This window comes from Protopterus annectens, chromosome 7.part0 (assembly GCF_019279795.1).
Source record: "Protopterus annectens isolate FY-2018-M chromosome 7.part0, PAN1.0, whole genome shotgun sequence".
NCBI lineage: Eukaryota > Metazoa > Chordata > Ceratodontiformes > Protopteridae > Protopterus > Protopterus annectens.
Window position 1 is genome coordinate 1,205,615,298 of NC_056739.1, and position 22,760 is coordinate 1,205,638,057.

The 22,760-nt window shown below is 41.7% G+C and overlaps 1 protein-coding gene across 1 annotated transcript in view; it reads right to left on the reverse strand.

Moving 5' to 3' along the window:
- The window catches only part of IREB2 (iron responsive element binding protein 2), a 2,086,845-nt gene that overhangs the window by 923,106 nt on the left and 1,140,979 nt on the right, over positions 1-22,760 (reverse strand). The window contains exon 11 of the mRNA XM_044077824.1: positions 20,284-20,400. Within this exon, the coding sequence (XP_043933759.1) occupies positions 20,284-20,400 (117 nt within the window). The remainder of the gene's footprint in view (positions 1-20,283; positions 20,401-22,760) is intronic.

A 22,760-nucleotide genomic window follows, 5' to 3' on the forward strand; every position in this document is an offset into this window, starting at 1 on the left:
TGTTGATTTGTTAATGCAAACTGAACTTCTGGCATGTTGCTGAGAATCTGTTGATATGTAGATTAGATAGTGGCACCTTCTCTTGTCTCCACTTGAAATTTGATGTAGCCTCTGACAATCTGATTTGGCATCAAGGTAGGTATTCTGACTTGCCTCATGTCCCCTGAAAGCCTTGTCAAACTGAGATTTTATTATCACCACACAGATTCCTCAATCTGCAGTGCTGCAATGCAATGTTTGAGATGACCATTTAGCTTCCTCATAATGCAGTGCTGTGTCCTGTCTCACCAGAACAAACTGAAGAGATAGCTGATGGAGTTGAAGGACGGTCTTTGAAGAGCCCGGACTGAAGAGATAGCTGATGCTTGAAACTGTGAGATTCTCTTCTTTGGGGACTGAAAACATGACTTGATTCAGTCTGAGGAAAGATAGTCTCACAGATACCCTAGGCATTCATAGATTTGTACTACAAGATGATCTATTCCACTTGACTGCATACATGTCGCATCGAAGTACCAGACTGGATAGCATTCAGTTGCTAAGTAAGGATAGATTTGATTGCCTTTTAGCCTGAAGTCAGCTATCTGGAAAGATCTTCCTTCATACAGCACTCTGTAGAGTACTGATAATGAAGAGAAATTTGAATGAGACTAGCTGAAATGCAGATATGCCCCAGCCCAGATTTGAGAGTAGAGCTTCCATTTCCTCTTAATCTATAATTACCAAGAAGTGAAAGCAGAAAAGGGCTGATAATAATCTGCTCCTGCTCCTATTCTTTCCTTCCTCATGTTGAGATTAAGGTTGAGAAAAGTAAGCTGTTTTGAGATCTGGGATTTTGATTTGGTGGAGCAGTGTTCCCAACAGAAAAGCTCTGAAGCGTGGCACAGGAAATGACTGAATGGTCCAGCACAGGAACTGAGAGATGGCCAATCCAGGGTGCTCTCTGATTTTGGAAGAGGTTCTTTGTCTTCATGAAATTGAAGAATGCAAGGCATCTTAATGAAAGCCTGGAACTATGGAAATAAAACCCCTTGGCAATAGAAATTGTCAGAAGCCAGATCTCTGTTCTTTGAGACATCCTTCTTTTCAAAGAAAGAGCCATGGTGTCGCAAAGGGAATAGGCGACTGAACCCGTGAGTGAAGAATGCAGGGGAGAAGAATCTCTAACTGAGTGAGCCACCCTGCTGCCCTCTCCCGAAAGTCTGAGCAGGGGAACTCCCTGTGCTCCTGGGCAAGAGCGCCTGAGCTGAACCCTGGACTCCTTAAACTACACTAAAGACTTCACCCCACATAAGAGGTCTCTTCCACTAGGGAATGAGCAATCCCTAAAAAAAATCTTTTAACAGCACCTTCAGACTTAGCTAGACCTACCAGCCTTCTGCAAATCATACCACAGGATGCAGACCACTTGTCTAGGCAGATCAAAAACTTTTCATCCAAACTTTGTCTTAACATGCTAACAGTTTTTTCTGATCTTGGCCAATTCCAATCTTTTCATTGCTAGAACCAAAACAGGCCTGAGAACAGAACAGAACCCCAGACAGTAATCAGCACAGCAAATCCCAAACTTAACCCTGAACAGACAAATACCTGTCACTCAACACTGCACACCTAAAGCAACACTTTAAGCAGATCCATAGCCACCTCCTATCCTGGCCTGCACAAACCATGATTCAAATGTTTTTTTTTTCTTCTGTTCAGACACATGAACAATTCCCTTAACATACACACTCTTTCTTTTCAGCCCTAGCATCTGCCTAGCCTCTTTAGAGGTGAGGAGACACTTTGAATTCTGAACAGGACCCTTGACCTGAGAGACAGATTTCTTTTCACCCTGGGGCTTCTTTCCCCATCTTGAGCTTCTTCAGGCTGACTATCAGGAGCCTACAGGACACTGGCAACTGAGGCAACATTTTCCGGCAGGGGGCAAAGAAGCAAACACATCTAATCCTCTGCATCACAATCTTCCAATACATAAAACAGGCGTTATATAAAACCAAACAAGAATTCCTGGGGCCTTTAAAAAGAATCAGAGAATCAGAAACCTTCTCCAAGAAATCTTCCTCCACATTAAAAGTCTCAGGATAAAGAAAAATCCTCAGGAGGAGAAGCAAAAGGGAAAAGATCCATCACATCAAGGAATCAATCAGAAATCAAAACCCTCCAAGTCTTCAAAATAAAGCCTCAAGCCTCCCAGAGATTCAGAAAACAAACTCAAACTCAGGTTCCACCCTAGGCTCTTATCAGAGTAGATAGCCTCCCCCCTAATCATAGTAATCAAATCCTCTTTTTTTTTAAGCATATGTTGGGATTAGGCAAGCCTTGAGAAAAACCCCAAGAAACCCAAAAAGCCTAGGCCTCAAATAAAGCCTTGATGGGGAAGGAGACCTCTAAGGACCAAAGAAGAGAGGGAAGAACAGCCACCTGAGAAGCCCCCTCAGCCTCCCCTACTTCCTGAGAGGATACATCCTGTAAAGTAAAGTCTCCCCCTGAGACTAGAAACACCTGACACCAAAACAAAACCTCCGCTCCACTGAGTCTTCCAAAGCAAAAAACCCTGGCCTGGTTCCTCCCTCCACTGCTTTGCTGCTTTATCTCTTTTTTTTTTAGGCAAAGACGAGCCCGGCACGGGCTTTTATATAATTAGCGCTTCCCAAAAACTAACCTGGCACAGTCACTCCTTCTCTTTCTCTTGTGTAAATCTAGCACAAAATCTGGCACACACAAGCAATACAACGTGCTGCCCTAAAAAAGGTATACACAAAAAGTATGGTCCTAATTATGAGGTGTTTATGAGGTATAAACACAGTTATTCACTTTTTCTGACATCTGTTAAATATGGAGGCAAGAAAAACAAAATATTAAAAAGAAAAATATTCACAACTTTGATGAAATTAAGCTCTGAACTCGAAACTTTTGAAACAGAATGCCAAACTGCTGAAATTGCTTCTGCATGGGACCATGCGGCAAAAAAAAGACTGAGGATATGATCGCCGTCATGCGATTGGTACCCCTGACGCACTGACGTCAGTCTAATGCGCCCTGACCCGTCGCCGCCCCATTCTTTTGTTATTGAGATCCGACTGGACAGCGGACTACCCCAATAGTTAGGACTGCAGCAATGTGGAATGAAGAACATCTGTCAGTTATCCATAAGTGGCTGCACAACTTAAGTAAGGTATCCCTGCCCATGATCAGAGATGCTTTCAAGGGGGAAGTGAGGAGCCAATTGCCAAGGTATGGAAAGACCTGAAATCACAGCAGTCAGTGAGGCAGCAACCACTGCCATGCACTTGGTGAACATTAGGGGAGCACTGGTGAGACTGAATGGCAGTGGTCTAACTTGGTAATGATTGCCCCCTCAGCCAAAAGTGAAGAAACCTCCTGGAGTGCTTCTCTATCTTGATATGATGGTGGCGTCCTTGAGGTCTATTGAGCACATCCAATCGCCCTTCCTCAGCAGAGTTAGACTGGAATGCACTGTGGCCATCTGCAATTTCGTTTGCTTCAAGAAGGGATTCAATTTGCACAAATTCAAAATCGGTCTGAGGTCCTTGTTTTTCTTTGGTAGCAAAAAGAACCTTGAGTAGACCCCAGACACTTGTTCGTCTTGTGACACCTCTTGGATGACTCAATTTGCTAGCAGCTTTTGAATCTCTATTGCTGCCTGCAGTTTCTGACAGAGTGGAATGTTTGGGAGACATTTGTTATCAAGCTTTAGGATTTCAAAAGAGAATGACATAACCTCTGGACATGACTTTTTAACACCCACACAGCCGAGGTGATGGCCTCCCAAGCTTCTGGATAAAGAACAAAGTGACCCAGACTACCTCCAGAAAAGGACAGTCAGGCAACCCTTCAGGATTGCTGAAAAGGCACACAAGAGAAGGCTCCATGGAAGCCCAGACTTTGCAGATCACCCTTGCCCTGCAGGCAGTTGACTTTATGATGCCCCCTGGCCATGAGTAGAATCTTCAGAAGGAGCACCCTGTAAAGGCTGCTGTAAAATTCTAAAAAACAGACATATGCCCCCCCCCCCCTTCTGATTCCTCAGGAAGATTTGCTGAGGGCTGGCAAAATATACTCCTATGGCAGACAGTGTCTTCCTGTCTTACTTGCTCCTAGTGAGGGTGTCTTTAGTCTTAGGCCCAAACAAGGAAGAGCCATTGAAAGGGTCATTAATACACAATGGCTTGAGGAAGTCTGCAAAGTTGCACAGCTGCATCCATTGGCTGTTTGAAATGAGCCGCATGGAAGCTGTCAATAGATTGAAGAGTAGACGGCTAAGTCTTCAGAGTTTTCTGAATCTCTGGAGAGTGCTGCATCTTAATGTTCCTCAACACTTCAGTTACAAGACTGAGCTGAAGCATTGTCAAGTGGGATAAGTATTTGAGTGCCCTCACAGCGAATATCGAAGAGGCATAAGATTGTTTCCACAGATGGACCAAAGCCTGATATTTTCTGTTCAGGGGGTGAATCCAGAAACTCTTCTCAGAGATTTGCTTCTTTGTGGCAGCCACCACCACAACAGCATTCACAGCAGGGCCTTTACTCCAATGTGGCAAATCCTTGGAAAGAGCTACACCTACAAGAATAGGCTACACCATTGTCAGCCTCCTTCCACTCTTTCTGGCACGGTATGTCTATGAGCACATTGGGAGGGGGAACCGCCCAGAGTGTGGATGGGCCCACACTGAAGGCTTCCAAAAATACTGACTCCTATGAAGAGGGGGCGTAGGTGGTCCATCCCCCATGCTGGCAAAAAAGCTCCAAAATATTACCAATGAGGTGTCATCTTATGGTGATGTAGGCGACTTCTCTCCTTCTTCGAGGTCAGTACCTTGGTGAAAGACTCCTTGGGGGAGTCAAGGTGCTTCCTCTTGTGCCACTTCTTCTGGGTCCAATTCTTTTTAATAGCAAATTTAGTACTTCTACTAGCTATTTTTTAAACACTGTTTCAGCTGGCATACACACCCATACCTCCCAAGTGCACCTCATTACGAGGATCGTACATCATTTGGGGTCTTAAAAAGTTCATGTTCCTCAAAGTTCCAAAATTACAGAGTCTGTCACACATTCAGTATTAAGATTTTTTTTAAGTGAAATCCATGGTAAATAGACATTAATCATATTAATTCATTAAAGGATCTTCTTTATAAGTAAAATCAGTATATTTTAATCATCCTATAGTTGAAGTTGTTAGTAAGCCATTAGTATGTGTTCCACATTTTGCCCATTTGTTCCACATTATGAAGGCGGATGTTCCTCATTTTGGCGATGGAATGTTGAGAGCTATGTGCACACCTGAAAGGGCTTTCCCCTACCTGAGGCAACTACAGCTTCATCTCTCGCCACTAGGTGTCGTAACTAACATTATACTTGATGTATCTTGTCCCAAATAAATCTGCCTCCCCATTGGAATTCCTGTAAAGTAAGGCTAGAATACCATTTATTTGGTGTATTTTGTCCCCAAACAGATTTGCCTTTCTTTGTTGATTTACTTACACACCAAGGCCATAAAAGTAGTGTTTCTGCAACTATCTGGTTACACTCCTCCCTTTCTGCCTCTACCTCTTCCTTGCTTTCACTTAGCATACAGCGTCAAGGTTTCCACGTCTCATACTGATTGTTTTTCTTTGCACTCATCTCTGAGGGTGAACAGCCTGCTCCATTCGCCCTTGCTACTCTTAGGCTCATTCCTCTCCCCTACCCTACCCTCATGCTCAGCCACCCCTGAATCACCTAGACTTATACAAACATTAATCACTCCCCCTAACATCTCCCAATAAGCAATCACCCTCCGTCCGCCGGTCACACCTCAATTAACCAATACACTATTTTAACACTCCTCTCTCCCCTCACAAAACTCAATGCAACTGTCCTTGATCACACTACTCCCACCACACTAAGCCAACACCCCTCTATCCCTACATTTTCTTTATCACACCATTAAGCTAACCTAACATATCAAAACAAAGAAAACACACCATGCTCTTTCTCCTGCCCACACTCTATCCCTACTGCTATCTGCATACTATCTAACATCCTACACTCACCTACAAATACAACATGTCCATAGTCCCACAGTATATTATATTAACACTGTCAACACCTCACTCTCCTACCTTGCCATCTCCTCCCAACTCTATAATCACAGACCAATTGCATACTTCCACTTCAAACATATAGTTGTCAGCAATACCACTAACCACTTCAGCAAACACCTTCACATACTCTCCAAACTGTCACACAAACATGCATGCATATTATCACAGATTTTCTGTAGTGGTGATATACACCCCAATCCCGGGCCGCATAATGGACAACACACCCTACCATTCCACCCATTCCTCACATTAAAACTTCAGACCTTATAATTCTTAACATGAACCTTTGAAGCCTAGTTAACAAAATCACACTTTCATGCAGTCATTGCACAATACTCACTAGATATTCTTATAGCAACAGAAACTTGGCTAAAACCCCATATAAGAGACCCAGAAATACTCTCACAAGGTTACTGCATACACAGGTTAGACAGGATCAGGAAGAAGGGCAGCAGGGTTGCAATCTTCGGCAAAGTTAACCTAAGCACAGACTATCTACCCATCAAATACCCTTATGATAACAACTTTGAAGTACTAGTAACACGGCTCAGAATCAACCCAAAGAAAAATATTACCATGACTGCCACTTCCATAGCTCCCAACAATACTCCCAGTGCAAATGAAGAACTTACAGCCTGGACAGCCTCAACCTACACTCACGAAACCATTATCACAGGCGACGTCAACTTAGATTGGAACACTTGCACTGGTGATAACCCCTCCACCTTCATAAATCTACATGGTTTCTCCCAAAACTATCCAATTTCCCACTCAAGTAGATAAACATAGCAAAAGGGAATCTATAGTACACTGGTCACTTATCAACAGTACCACCCACAACTATCTCTCCAGATGCCTTCCAAATAATTTAAGTGACCATAGACCTACCTACTTAATCCATCATCAACTCAACCCACAAGGAACCATAGTTTACAAAGTTGTACAAAATACCAAAAACATCTCCAGCGAAGCAATCTTAGGCATGCACAATAAATGTAACTGGACAACACTCCATCATTTTCAACTCAACCAAGCAGTAACACATTTCAGTGACACATTTCTAGCTATTCTAAATAGCTTAGCACCAATTCATACATGTTGTGTGAAAAATAAGAGATTGCCCTGGTTATCAAAAGAAACCAATCAACTTCAAAAACTAAGGGACAAAACCTGGTTTGAATACCAGAAAACAAAAGACAATAAAACTCTGTTAGCATACAAGCAGCTCCGCAAACAAAAAAACAACTCAAACAAGACAAAAAAAAAAATTATTATAAATCTATGCAAAACAAATATGAAAACAATTCCAAAAAGTTCTGGTAGGCAATTAACTCACTCCTCCACCCAGATAAAGCCACAACCCCAGAACCAACAACCAAAGCGTGAGTATTGCCGCACAAATCAATACCTACTTTAAAAACACCATCCCCTCCTTAGTTACAGGGAACAATTCCACCCCACTGTCTCTTCCATCTAATGTGGAAACTAACAACTCCTCTTTTGACCTCAAACCTGTCCCAACTAACATAGGAATGATGCTGAAAAAACTGAAACCTTCACCCTTAGTAGCTGACCAACTCTCCAATGAGTATCTCAAACTTTCAGCTGATGCAATAGCTCTGCCTATCTCCATTCTGGTAAATAGGTCTATAGCAGAACGATATGTCCCAAATTATGGAAAATGTCTTACTTCACTCCTCTATATAAATGAGGAACATCAACAGATTTAAACAATTACAGACCCATAGCCATCCTTTCCCCTGTATCAAAATTCTGGAAGAATGTATACACGCTCAATTACAACACCACCTGCTACTTCACAACCTTATCTCTCTCTCCCAACACAGTTTCAAACAGAAACACAGCACCACCACAGCCCTAATTAATTTCTCTAACACCATCTACCAACTCAGAAATTTAAACCAGCAAGTAGCATCAATTTTCCTAGACATGTCAAAACATTTGACACAGTCTCCCATCAGAAACTCCTTAATACTATTGCCTCACTAAACCTATCAAATACTTCCCTCTCCTGGATCCTAAGCTATCTTTCTGACAGACAACAAGCAATACAATTGAAATCCGAACTCTCACCACTTCTGCCTGTCTCAGTCGGAGTTGCCCAAGGCTCCATACTAGGGCCCCTTCTTTTCACCATCTTCTCTAATGACCTAGCCTCATCCACAATGCACGCTAAAGTAGTTCAGCATGCGGACAACTCAACTTTAATCTGCTGAGCAGATACCTTACCACACCTCCAAATAGTAGTCCAACAAGCTTTTAACCGATATTGAAAACATATCTAAGTAAATCACAACTAATCCTCAACCCCAAAAAGGCACAGTTAATGCTATTTACCAGTAGCAAACAATCACTTACTGCCCTCCTTTTATCATTCTCTCAGCAAACAACAGTCATCCAACCAGCTTAGCATACAAAACTCCTCGGTGTGACTAACAAACTCAGATTTGACCAACACACTGCCATCACAATTAAGAAAGTTCAAGTCAAACTTGGTTCACTGTAAAGAAGCAAGCCATTCCTCACTGACAATACCAGAGTAGCTATATCCAGAATCTTCCTCCTCTTTACTCTCCTATATGCTTTCCTCCTCTTTACCAACTTAAAAAAATCAGACTTAACCAAATTGGAAACTTGTTACAACAAAATAGTCTGCTTCGCAGCCAACCTGCCCCACCAAACCCTACATAAATTAAACTGGCTTGTGCTAACTAACCTTCGCCATTTCTACCAACTTAAAATCACACACAATATCTTCCATCCTGACAATTGCCTCTCTCTCAAGGAACTTGCTGTTTCCTACTCATGCCCATGAAATCCAAGAACTGCAGACAGAAACTTGCTCACAGTAAACAAAGCTAACAACATTCACAGTGAAGCCCAATTCTCAAATCAGATAGCCAAATTATGGAACTCTACTCCACACCCTCCAAAATACACCTGAATCTACCAGCTTCAAACAACTACTATTTGAACATCTATCCAAAAACTTGCACTGCTCCTGTGCCAAACCTGACTGGCAAGATATCTGTAACTTTCTAATCTTACTGTCCATTCCTTACTTCATTTTCTCCCTCTAGTCAGTGTTACTACTGCTCATTTAAAAAAAAAAAAAAATATATATATATATATATATATATATATATATATATATATATATATATATCACACACAAAAATGAAATCTCATTTGTTCATAACTATTATTTAATATGTACATAGTACTAATTTTATTATTCTCACAGTGATCTTTACTGAAATGCCTGTGTGATTTTCTTTTTTGAATTTGCATCTACTAGAAAACAGTACTGAATACTTCTTTGTATAGACTACCACCTGGATGATGTGCATTCTGCACCTTACTAAACGCATACTATTGTACTATTGAATTACTGTATTTTGCCCGTATTTTTGTGGAGCTTTTCTCCTCGGGCCTCTGTTGGAAATGGGCTTCTGGCCCAGTCGGACTTTCCTGGTAAACAAATGTAAATAAATATAAAAATACTTGCCTGAGACTTCTTGCTCCAGCAAAGCTGGAGGAGAGGGAGAAGAGGCAAGAAACCCCATCAGGGGAATGGACTGTAGAACAACTGACATAGGCTATCCAGGAGCACACTGATGACTGGGCGTGGTCAGAGATGAGTATGGGGATGGAACACAAGCTGAGAAAGACCAACCCATCTCCTGAGTGGAGAACATTCCCTTCACGATGTCAAAGGAGGAAGTGGAAGCTGGCCTCCTGCAGCCAAAAGTGCCAGTATCCAAAGAAACCTGAAATGTGCCTAAATCCAGGGGAGCTATGTCTTGCCCCAACATTGCGACTGGAGCCAAGCTGTCGAAGGCCAAAGCTCCAAGTTGGAAGTAGGAACTCAAAGCACGGATCATCAAACTCAACCCAGAAATGCCAGCCTTGATGCCATGGCTCCAAGGTCCACTCAGTTCCAAAAGAGCCAAAATCAACAAGACCAAGCTGGGAGTTGGGACAGAGCATGGCCATGCCATAAGATCCAACCCCGAAGATGGTAACACAGCATGGCCCAAGGACATCAGATCCACAGGGGCTGAGGGAGGAAATCAGGGTGATGGAGCTGAGGTTCCAGAAAGAGGTCCTAGACCTGAAAAGGTAAGACCTAAATTGCATCAGAGTCTGCAAAAGGGACCACATCAGCAGCTCCAAGTCTAAAGTTTGAAATTGCCTACTGACCTCAATGACTGAGCAGATACCACTGATGGGGGCTTGGTGGGTCGCTTGGAAGATGAAGAACACACCTGCCGGATCTGAGCCAGAGAGACTCGGAACAGGGCCAAAGAAGACGACTCCAGCAACATCTCCAGTGGAGTTGAAGGGGAGAAGGGGGAAGCTACCTGACAAAGCCCCTTTGACTAGAGGACCAGAAACAAAGTCTTGCCCGTGGTTGGCACAAAAGGTGATCGGCTCCAAGGAGTCCGAGCTGATGTTGGTGACAAGGATGCTGGGTCACCCGAAGGTCTTGGGCCCTTTGGGTCCAGCAAGGCAGAAGAGGGTCTACTCATGGAGACAGATAAAGATCTCTAATGATACCTTCTAGAGGTCTTGGGAGTCCTCCGAAGGGTGATGAGGTTTGTCGGAGACATCCTTCTTTGCATAAATGGAAGAACCAGTGAGGAACAGACCCTTCAGGCCTAACTTTGCCATTCTCTCAAGTGCCCTAGACCCAAACCACTAACTGAACAAAGGGAATCAAGGTGGACAGCCCTGAAGCAATAGATGCACTTGTCATATGCATCGTTTGAGGTCAGCTTGTGCCCACAAGCAACACATTTCTTGAATCCCTTATCTATGGACAAGGAAGAACCCTGGAACAATCACAACACACTCCACAGAATAAAATACTATGTGAAATACACACTAGTCTATAGAGGGAGGAAAAAACTACCCTACATGGAAAACAGAGAATCACACTGCAGACAAAAAATCTCAGGCTGGAAAAGCCCACTGCTAACTACACATACACTAATATGGTAATGATTCAAAGCCTAAACCTAGCTAACCTACTTAACCTAGATATAAATCACAATATCTAAAGGTAAGGAAAAAGCACTACCAAAAGCCTAAAAAAAGTTTTTGCAGAGCCAAGGATCAAGCTGCTGATTTGGAATTGCAGCAAACTTGATCTGAGGTGCCTAATGGAGAGAGGGGGATTGTGGGTAGGGGAGACAAAGACTGTGAGTTGAAATCTAGAGGATTTGTCCAGCTCGGATCCGATATCCCACAGGTTGAAGCTAGACAGAGAAGGCAACATAGGATTAGGTGATAAATACTAATAAAATGTAATACATTTCACTGTATCCACACTGATATTAATCCCTGCCCAGGAACTCATCTAAAATCTCTCTTTTTCTATTGTTCTCATCCCCCCTCAAGCATTCCTCAAAATTCTAACTGTTAAACTGCTTGGTTCCATATCACTTTTCCCAGTTTCATTGGCATCTATGACAACCTAACCCGTCCACAATTTTATTTCACTGGTCACTAATTAATAAATTAGCTCCTCTGAGTTGTCTACTGATGGGTCTCTTTACTTCCACCTTTTCATGGCAACCATATAATACACTGTTGTTACGGTCACTAGCAAATCCTTTTTCTTCTCTTACTTTTATGAACTGTGGGGCTATCCACAGGAAGGGAAGTAAGTTATCGAGGCAATTATGCATATCCCTGTCCACATTTGTTCTAGTAACATCTGCACTGCATCCTTATATTCCTTCAGTTTTGGGCAGGATAAAAAAAATGTGCATCCAATTACCCTGTTCCCCCTGTGTTGCATCCCCAGCATACTTGTGATGTTCCTGGGAACATCTTCCCCAGTCTTGAAATTTCCTAATTTTGATCACTCTGAAACTTCTATGCACCTCTGCCCACTGGTATTCCCTCAACTGACAAAGCAACTGTTTTTTCCAGTCCTTCACTGCTTTTGTTTTAACCTTACCTCCTCTACTGCATTATAAAGTCTAAAAATCTGCCCTTTCTCCACACTACTTCTCTGCCTAGCCCGCTGTATCACCTTCTCCCATACAGACATGACTGAGTCTATCCTTTTTTATGGTACTGTACATTTCAATCTTCTAGTCCCAAATTATACAGTGCTTTAAAATTATCCAACATAAAGCATTGAACCCTCTCCAATTCCTCTTAATTTATAACCTTTAACATGGAGTTTATACAGCTTAATAGCTCTCTCTATTTCTTTTACTTTATCTCCTACCAATACAGACCCCCAAAAATTCAAATTTCTTGCATTCCCTTCTTGTTCACTAGGCAGCTTAACTTCTTTGGAATATTCCTGCAAACAGGTGTCTCCAAGCACCTTTCTTCAATCTATCAAGTAATCTCTGGATCTTTACTTGCAGTGCCATTATTTGCTAATCTACTTAATTCCCACCTGGGTGGATCCAAATTAAAGTGTCATCACATAAAAATCTTTACTTCCAAAATCCTACAATACATTTGTAGGTCTGATATTCCTAATTCTTACCTTATCTCTTGTCAACTGTACCCTATACCAAGTGGCTATAGGTTTAGCGTGTCCACAAATAAAGCTTTTTAATACATTTTTCAGATCTTTAAAAAAACTAACACTGGGTTAAATGGTATAGTTTGAAATTAGTCCAACACTATGGGAAGGATAAACATCTGTATGGCTTGCACCTTTTGATCACACTAAAGTCTAATAACTTCCATTTTCTAGTTAAGTTCTTATACTTCTCACTTAATCGCTTGTATTTTTCCTTGATAAATTCTTCCACCATCTCTGCCAGATTAATACCCAAGTATCTGACTTGTTTATGTGGCTTGATACTGAGAAACTAATTTATAAGTATATCTCTGAGTGCTGATAACTTATTGATATATATATATATTTTTATTATACATTTGTTGGCCAGGAATGCCTGACTGAGCTGAATAGCCCTTTTTCAGCAGAGCCCCGGGGAGAAAAGCTCCAACGTAAAAATACAATGTACAAGTTATAAGGCATTTAACAGCAGACAAGACATAGACCAATTACAATAATCACACAAACAGATATTAGTAATATATCATACATGAATAAGAAAAATTCAATATAAGGTTTCATATCACAGTACAGTTGATATTGATAATAGCATCTGTCAGGTGAGGTAGCATTTATTTCCAAAGGGTGTTCTCAGAGGTTGTAAGCAGATTGTGATTATGGAGGGCAAGTGCAGTGGCATGCCTAGTGACTTCTGAAGTACTCTTTGGTGGCTGATTTAAATTGTTTAGGATGTGTGAGGGTTCTGATTTCAAGTAGAAGTTTATTCCATGCCATAGTTAGGTTATAGTTAGAAACATTGCACCCTGATTTTGTTTTGGGTTTATAGACCTATAACAGGTCTTGGTTAGAGCTCCGGAGAGTTCTAGTGGGAAAATAGTAAGAGATGATGGAAGATAATGTTGGACGGTATGAAGATTGGTATAGGATGGAGTGAATGATCTGGAGCTGAAAGAGGGGGGGCTGATGGGGTAGTTCGAGCCAGTTTAGGTGTTTTAAAGACAGACAGTGATGGGATTTGTATGTTTGTTGAGCAGCAAATCTAGTTGCTTTGTTATAGGTTGCTTTGAGTTTGATCAGGAGTGAAGAGTTCAGATTTGTGAGAATTTGGGAACTGTATAATAGGGTGGGTTGTAGGTAGGCTTAAGAGAAATAAAGTTTGGCCTCAGTTGTGAGGAATTTCTTATTTCTGTACAGGATCCCTAGTTTCTGATGGGTCTTCCTCATGCAGTTGTTAATGTGGAGGTCAAATTTCAGTTGACCATCGATGGTGACACCTAGGAGTTTATTGCTGGATTCAACTTCAATGAAAGTATTATTAAGAGAGTGTATTTAGAAGGTAGATCTAATATGGTTAGCATTTTTGGGGAGAAAGAGTAACAAATTTTGTTTTCTTAGGATTGAGAATGAGCTGGTTATTGGAGAGCCAGGTTTCAACTTAGTTAAAGGATGTCTGAGTAGTTGAAAAGAGTTCAGAGGGTGAGTTGGCAATAGTGACGACTATAGAGTCATCAGCATATTGTACTAGGGAAGACAGAGGACATGAGGTATAGAGGTTAGTAAAGACATTAAAAAGTAGTGGCCCAAGTATAGAGCTTGAGGAACTCCCATTTTTACTGGAAGTTGAGGGGACAGTGCAGATCGCCATCTCGCGGATTGCAGCCCATCAGTGAGGTAGCTAGAGAATCATGCAACAGTATCAGAGGAGAAGTTAAGGTTAGACAGTTCTTGCAACAGAAGAGAGTGAGATACAGTGTCAAAAGCCTTAGATACATCAAGGAAAAGGCAAGGGATAAGTTTGTGGTTATCTCTAGCTAGAGACAGCAAGTTCAGGAAGTATATTAGGGCTGCAGTAGTGCTGTGTTTAGGTTGGAATCCATGTTGGGTGGGTGTGACCTGATTTTCCTGTATTAAGTATTGTATGACTTGTCTATGTATACATTTTTCCAATATTTTAGAGAGGAGGGAGAGGATGGCAATTGGTCTGAAATTAGTTGCATCTGAGGAGTTACATCCCTTTGTGGATAGGTAGAGTGTAGAATTGTTTCCAGATGAACGTACTTAAGACTCAGAGATGTAGCAATTAATTAGGATAGATACCAGCAGAGCAAGAGAGTCAGTTGCAAGCTGAAGAAAAGATGAGGGGAAATTGTCAGCTGATACTGTGCATGGCTTTAATTTGGAGAGTAAAATTTTGATATAGTTAGTAGGTACAGGTTTGAAGTAGAAGGTATAGGAAGAGTTTGTATTTGGAGCAGGTTCTGGGGAGTTTGAGGGGTTAGTTGTGGACAAGTTGGATTCTGGGTTAAACAGCTTTGATATGGAGTCAATAAAGTAGTTATTAAAGATGGTGGCCATTTCATCTGGTGTTCTGTCTGGGTGTGGATTAGGAGAGGAGGGGTTACTGGGATGTAGTATTTGGTTTATGGCTTTCCAGAATTTATTGGGATTGGATTTTAGGGCAGTAGGAGGGTTAAAGTAGAAGTTGCGTTTGTCTTTATTGATTTGATTTTTTGCCAGCTTTCTGAGTTCCTTATATCTTTGCAGGTCTGCTGGGAGTATGGCTTGTACCCATGTTTTCCATGATTTATCTCATTTTCCATGATTTATCTCGTTTTCATGGGGGGGGTGGCGAGTGGTTTTAGATAGTCAAGGAGATAGGTTTGCTTTTATATGGACTTTGCAGAGAGGAGCTAGTGAATCTAGGATTCTAAGAAAGGTGGAGTTGAAACCCTGAAGTGCTTTGTCTAGAGGGAGATGAGTGAGGAATTGCCAATTTACTGTGGAAAGAAGGGATTTAAAAGTTTCAGGGTGGAAGTTAGTCAGCTTACAGCAGGTAATATACCTGTGTCCTTTTGGGTTATGGGGAGTGAATCTCAGGACTTTTACAGGGCAGTGATCACTAAGCGTGTTTGGTAGAGTTTCAGGGTTATGGTATTTGGAGGGATTTGAGACTAGTACCCAGTCTATAGGGTTGCTAGCTGTTTGTGAGTTATTAGTATGGATTGGATGGAAGATTAGCTGTGAAAAGTCATATAAATTAATGTGTTATGGAGAATTAGGATTACAGAGAGTTAGCCAGTTTATATTCACATCCCCAAGGAGTATGGCTTCATTGGGAATGTGTTGGGATAAGTATGAGAGAATATTTTCCAGGAGAGGAATGTTATCTCCTGGTGGAATGTAGATGGCTGCTACTGTGATAATAGTGTGATCATTGAGTTTAAGATTGGCTGTGAGGAGCTCTGGAGGTGCAAACGTTGGAATTTGTTTTATAGGGCTTGAGAGCATACGGTGGTTGGAGTAGAGTATGGCTACTCCACCTCCTTTTTTATGTTGGCGATCTAGACGAGTATATTATATCCTGGAGGGAGAATGTTCTGGTCTAGGTGTTGAGGTTTTAGCCAAGTTTCTGGTAGGGTGATGATGTCAGGAGTATTGTTTGATATCTAAGCGTGGAATTGGTTGACTTTATTGAGAAAACTTCAAATATTCATTGAGTAGAAGGAAATATGTTTGTTTGGAGAGGATGTGTTTTTCGTAGTTTGAGAGTGGTAGAGGCAACGGTGATAGGATTCTCTTTATTCACCTTATATCCAGACAAGTTGTTGAAACCTTCTAAAATTTCATATAAGGAAGTCAGTAGATTTTTTGGATCCCCCAAATATACCAAGTCATCTATGTACAGAGCTAATTTTACCTCCCCGTCCTATCAGTAAACATGTCTTGTTGATGTTCTTTACACAGGTTAAAATGGCAGTACTTAAACAATTCAAAAATCTTTTTTTGGTTGTGCATGTATCACTTTTTTCATTGGGTCTTTAAGCTCACAAACCCATTGTTCTCTCTTGGCTTGTCTTAAGATTACCTGCTAAGCTTTTTGTGCCCTAGGTGAGCTGGCCAAAAACTTTGTTTCTGCATGAATTTTATTTTACATTGCTTCTCACTCTATAGTCCCTGTTTAACTTCCTGTTGGGCCCTCAATACCTTCCTCTATACCATCATCCTCTGTACTTTGTCTTTCATGTAATTCCTTCGACCAACTTTACCATTCTTTTAGGGTTCTAATCTCATTTTGTCTTTTTTTGGTTAGCATAACCCTTTAAATCATGTTGCTATTCTTGCTGGCTTGTTTCTCATCTTGCTATAATGTCCATTTCCTCATTCCATCATATGTCCCACTGCACTGTTTATTTTCTTCCCACCATTTCTGGAACTGCTGCAGCTTATAAGAATGAAATGGAAATATCCAAGGTCTGCTTTGTCTTCTAGCAGACACTTCCATTGTTATTACTAAAGGGGAATGGTTGACATAACTATCTGCTGTACCTCCCATGCTTGCACTCTGTGCTTACCTTCCTATGAAATATAAACCCATCTATCCTTGAGTATTGTTTAATTACCTTAGCAGGTATAGGGTGTACCTTTTCCTGCAGACATCACTTAAGCCAACCACGCCTGTGTCATAATATATCCTCATATTCTAGTGACTCACACTTCCAGGATATCCCTGGACATCTCTGTGGTGAGTGACTAAAGTAAAGTCACCTCCCCAGATTATTATCTCTTCACTAAATTTTAATAATGATCCACACATCTCCCTCAGTTCTTGGTATGAGGATTCAGGCAATCTGTGCAAAATTATTCAACTAAGCAGAATTCCCTCCACCTTCACTTTTATAGCAACAAATTATTCTTCATCTTTAAACTGTTCACTTATTTAATATATAATGCTACAACCCAGTTGTAGGCACCCCCACCCACCCACTTTTCCTTGCAACTCTTCCTTCTGATGATATTACCTCAGAGTAACCAAACTTTGTTAACTTGTGTTTAATGGTTGACAAATGCACTTCCTGAAGAAACATTAAGTTGAGGGGACTCTTTCCTTGTATATTTCTTAACTAGCCCTTAAATGGATCACCCAGCCCATTCATATTCCATATTATTTTCATCTCTAAAGATTATCTTATTCTCTATTTCCTGCTTGTCCATATCTCTCTCACCAGTGTCATTCTTATTATTAGAATGAACATGCTGGCCCGGTTGGTCAGTCTCCCTGGTGGGATTACAGCCATTTTGTACATCTTAAAAAATCAACATTAAAAACATAAAAAAAAATACTATTTTTATAACTACATACATATGAGAACTGTTTGACTGCACCTTTCCATTTTTTCTTTTTTAAACACCTTTACTGAATTATCGCTTTTGACACTGGCAAACATACATTTATATTAAAAAAAATAACCATATTAACATGTTCACAGTTACAAACATTATACATCATATATATTCTTCTGTACAATTACCATCATCCACTATTAAATAAATTTCTCAAATTCCTGCTTCTCTTAAACCTCAGTCCTCCTCCAAAACATTATTCTGCATGTATCATTCCCACAATTTCCTTTTTTTTTTTCCTACGTAATTTGCTCTAATCTTTTTTAATCATCACAGGCTTTTGGTGGATCAGCTACTCTCAGTCTCTCGACTTCCTGATCAACAGTTACAGAAGTGTCTGTGGGATCTTTCAACACTCTCAATGCTTTATCAGCTTCCAGAAATGTTTTTGGCCATGATAGAAAGTTTCTTTTACTGACACAGCTAAAATGATGGATTAGAGAGCTAGTAATTGTGAGCACCTAAGCAAATCCTGTGTCACGATCTGGCAAGTCTCGACTTCTTTCTTACAAAGAAATAAGAACTGTGTAAAAAGACTGAAAAAAGAAGCTTCTGGGATTCAAGTCCCTTTACCCATCAATGAAAAGGCTGCCATACAAAAGTCCAAAAGAAACACAGAAGCATGTCAATCTACTGACGGTGATTTCAGCAAAAGCAAAGAAACCAAAGTCAGTTTGCCAAAAACGCCTTCAATGAAAGTGGAGACTGCCTTTTTCTCGACTGTTGTGTGACCTCAAAGTTCATGAAGGTGGTTTCAGTGAGCTGGTTTTGGTTTACCTGGGCTCGTCGAAACCACCTTCGAGGGATTGACATGAAACCAAGAAACACACAACCCTAAGCATGAGAGTTCCAAGATTTCTAATAGATTCCCCACAAAAGGGTACAGACATGTGCACTCATCTGCTATAGAAATCGAAAGGGACCCTATCAAATTAGATCACATTTTAACTTCTATAAACATCTTTACATCATACAGCAAAATAATGTATGCAACATAGCTATGACAATTATTAGAAGCAAGACAAATTACTCACACCAGTTTAAAAAAAAACTATAGTCCTGCAAGTGAATGCCTGGTAACTTAAGCATTAGATAATGTATTTAAATAGGATCATAGGGGATTGCTAGGCTAACAGCCCCAGGGCCCTTCCAAGCCTAGCCAAGTTCAACCTTTGTTCCCAAGGACGTCTGGTTCAAGCAGACATGAAAATTAGCACCTATTGCCCCTGTCCAAAAGTGACACAGGTGGAACCCCCGGGGTGAATTTCTAGTTACTCATCCAATCGTCCAAACTGCACTTAAATATGGCCAATAAGGGGTTTGTTTAACATTAATAGGAAGCTTGTTAGAAAGGTGGGGCAACCTCTATGAGACAAATCTTTCTCTACAGCAAGTTCTGCTGATGTCACATACCAGTTTAAGGTCCTTTGAGCAAGTGACCAGTGTGCCATTTGACTTGCAAATGTGCATTTCCCTCAAAGCTGGGTCAGAGATTGCTCTATATGCAAGGCACAGGTTGCTTCCGAGCAGTCTGTATGACACAGAGTAAAGTGACAATGATTTCAGTCTGTCTGCATAAGACAGATCTTGAAGACCCTGAATTTTCTTTATAAAGAACCTCTATGGTGTCCTCCAATTGCTGCAGGTGTTTGGAAAGGACATACCAAAGGGAGCGATGTACTCTATTATTGGCCTGATGAGGGAAGAGTATGGGGGATTATAACCTCTTTTTTTCTGGAGGCAATGCCCTTACTTATGAGATGAGCAATATAAAATACCCTTCTTACCACTGTGTAGACATGGTGATTGAAGTTAAGGTTGCTGTCAACCTGTGTGCCCAGATCTCTCACCACTGACTGTGTGCTTAGGGTATTACTATTGATGTGGTAGTTTGCAAAAACATTGTCTTTGCCGAAGGGGATGATAATGCATTTTTTTTGCATTAAGTTTAAGACCATGACTTTGGCACCGGTCATTAGTCTACGTAAGACTTTCTTGCAGAATGTTGACATCGCTAGGGGTTTCAGTGATCGCTCCCAGTTTGCAGTCATCAGGAAATTTTGTCACCCACAGTCCTTTAGTTTTAGCCTGCACTTCACAGAAGTAGATTCCAAACACTGGGGTCCCAGAACCTATCCATGTGGAACAACACTGCTGGAGGAGATGAAGTCCCCTATTTTGACAGTATGAATTCTATCAGTGAGCCAGTTTGCAACCCACCTGACAATATATGGGTTGATACCCAGCTGGGTGAGTTTATCAATGATGTCTGAGTGGGGGACTGTGTTAAAGGGCTTGGCTAAATGTAATAAAAATAAAGTCAGTGATTTACAGATACAAAACCAGAAAGAAAAAAAAATCTAATTGCAGAAACTTACCTTTCATTTAAGCATTTTTGAAAATCTAATTGCAGAAACTTACCTTTTCATTTAAGCATTTTTGAAAATCTCTCTTCATGTCAGTTATGGCTACTCTGTCACTGGGTCTCTTGGGTCCGCTCACATGAGGAACAATACTACTCAAGTTAATTTCTATCACCTAAAGAAAATAGTTTAAGTAAATTTTCTGGAGAGAAATCCACTCTCAAATGCATACACAAAAAGCAAGCAATCTTTACAAAGTACAGTTGTGTACACTTACCATAAATGTAGATGTTCGAGTGCATTCACTGTTGTAGTCATCACATTTGGGCTGCCAGGTAGCTCTCGGCCAGCCCGAATACCAGAGACTTAGTATTTCTGCGTCGGTTGCTGTCACTTGAGGACTAACGTCAGGTCGTCAGTAGTATAAAGTAAGGCAGCCGATGCCATTACATCAGTTTTTCTTGGCCTAACATGTCAGGAGCCCCCCAAGTAGGAGGCTCACCCATGGAAAATACATACCAAAACGTCCCTTGTAAGGAAAGGAGAACAACAAGTTCGAATGGTAATAAAAGGAGAAAGAGAAGAAAGGGGGATGGAGGTGGAGGGAAACCAGGAATGCAACAGTGAATACACGCGAACATCTACATTTATGGTAAGTGTACACAACTGTACTATGTTCTTCGTGTTTCATTGTTGCAGTCATCACATTTGGGTTGATTCCCAAAGCTGATGAAAAGGGTGGAGGCAGTCAAGGAAACTACGGGCTAGCTAGCATGCCCTGCAAGACTGCAGAGGCAAACCCTGCCCTGGATTTGGAGAAGAGAGGCAGGTGGTAATGCTTGGTAAAAGTGTGAACAGATGTCCAGGTGGCAGCCTCCATGATATCCCTGGTGGGGACTCCTCTGAGGAAAGCTGCAAAGGTTCAGGTTGCTCTGGTGGTGTGTGTCCTGACCCCCTTGGGGGGAGGCTTTTCATGCTGTTTGTAGCAGAGATGGATGCAGTGTGCTATCCATTTGGAAATGGTTTGTTTGGAGATAGCTTTGCCTTCTGCTCCTGTAGCAAGGCTAACCAGCAATAGATCAGACTTTCTGAATGATTTAGTCCTGTCTAGATAGAATCTGAGCTGTCTGTGCATATCTAGAGAGTGAAGAGTCATTTCCCCCTTGTTCTGGAGATTAGGAAAAAAGGTGGGCAAATGAATGGATTGGTTGAGAGCCACACTGGACACCACCTTGGGCATGAAGGATGGGTTAGTACTGAGGGATACCCTATCTGCATGGAAGATGATGAAGGGTTCCACAGCCATGACTGCTTGCAGCTTAGAGACTCTTCTGGCTGTAGTGATGGCCAGAAGGAATGCTATCTTCCAGGAGAGAAGTTTTAGCTCTGCAGAAGCAGCTGGTTCGAAAGGGGGAAGGGTTAGCTTTTCCAATACAAAGTTAAGGTAACAAGCTAGTGTTGGTGCCCTTCTGCGTGGCCTCAAGATGCTAGTCCCTCTTAGGAACTGTTTGATTAAAGGGCGTGAGAAAAGGGGCTGCTCAGTGGGAAAATAAGCAAAAGTAGCAGAGGCATGAATTTTTACAGAGGAGAAAGAGAGTCCACTGTGTAGTAGGTCAGCTAAGTAATCCAGTATGAGAGGGAGGGAGGGCTGTGCCGTATTGGCTCTCTTAGTCTGGATCCAGGTGCAGAACCTTTTCAATTTATCAGTGTAAGACTTTCTGGTGCTAGGACATCTGGCCTCATGGATAACATCCAGAACCTGTTTGCTGAGGTTGACAGATTGCTTCTGGGTAAGGGAATAAGCCAAGCTGTCAAACTGAGTGTCTGCAATTGGATCTGAGGAAGATGCCATGGAGGTAGCGAGGACAGGCTGCACAGCACAGGCTAACAGTGCGGCCGGGGCCAGTTTGGAGCTATAAGAATGGTCCTTGGTTTTTCCTTCCTTATTTTGAGCAGTACCCTTGGTATGAGAAGTAGGGGAGGAAAGGCATAGACCGATACATTGACCCAAGGGAAGGACAGGGCATCCACTTTCCAAGCCATGCAATGATGCTCCCTGGTGCAGAATTTGCTGAACTGATGGTTGGTATGGGAGGCAAAGAGGTCGACCTTCAGGGTTCCAATCTCTGAGTTATTAGGGTGAAGGTACTCCTTTTAAGTTGCCACTCGTGTGGGTCCTAAATATTTCTGCTTAATTGGTCTGCCAGAGAGTTGAAAGAGCCTGGTAGGAATTGTGCTAACAGGTGCAGTTGCATGGCATAGGCTGTGTGCCAAAGGGCCATGGCCAGCCTGCATAGAGGGCAGGATCGAGTCCCTCCCTGCTTGCTGATGTACTACATCACAGTGGTGGTGTCTGTTTTGATCAGGAGAGCCCCTAGAAAGAGAAGGGCCTTGAAAGCTATCAAGGCGTGTTGCACAGCCATCATCTCTTTTTGACTGATATGCAGAGGGATTTGCTGTGGGCTCCATTGGCCCTGTATGCACCTGCCGGCCAGGTGTGCACCCCCAAGCATAGTCTGATGCCTCTGTGGTGAG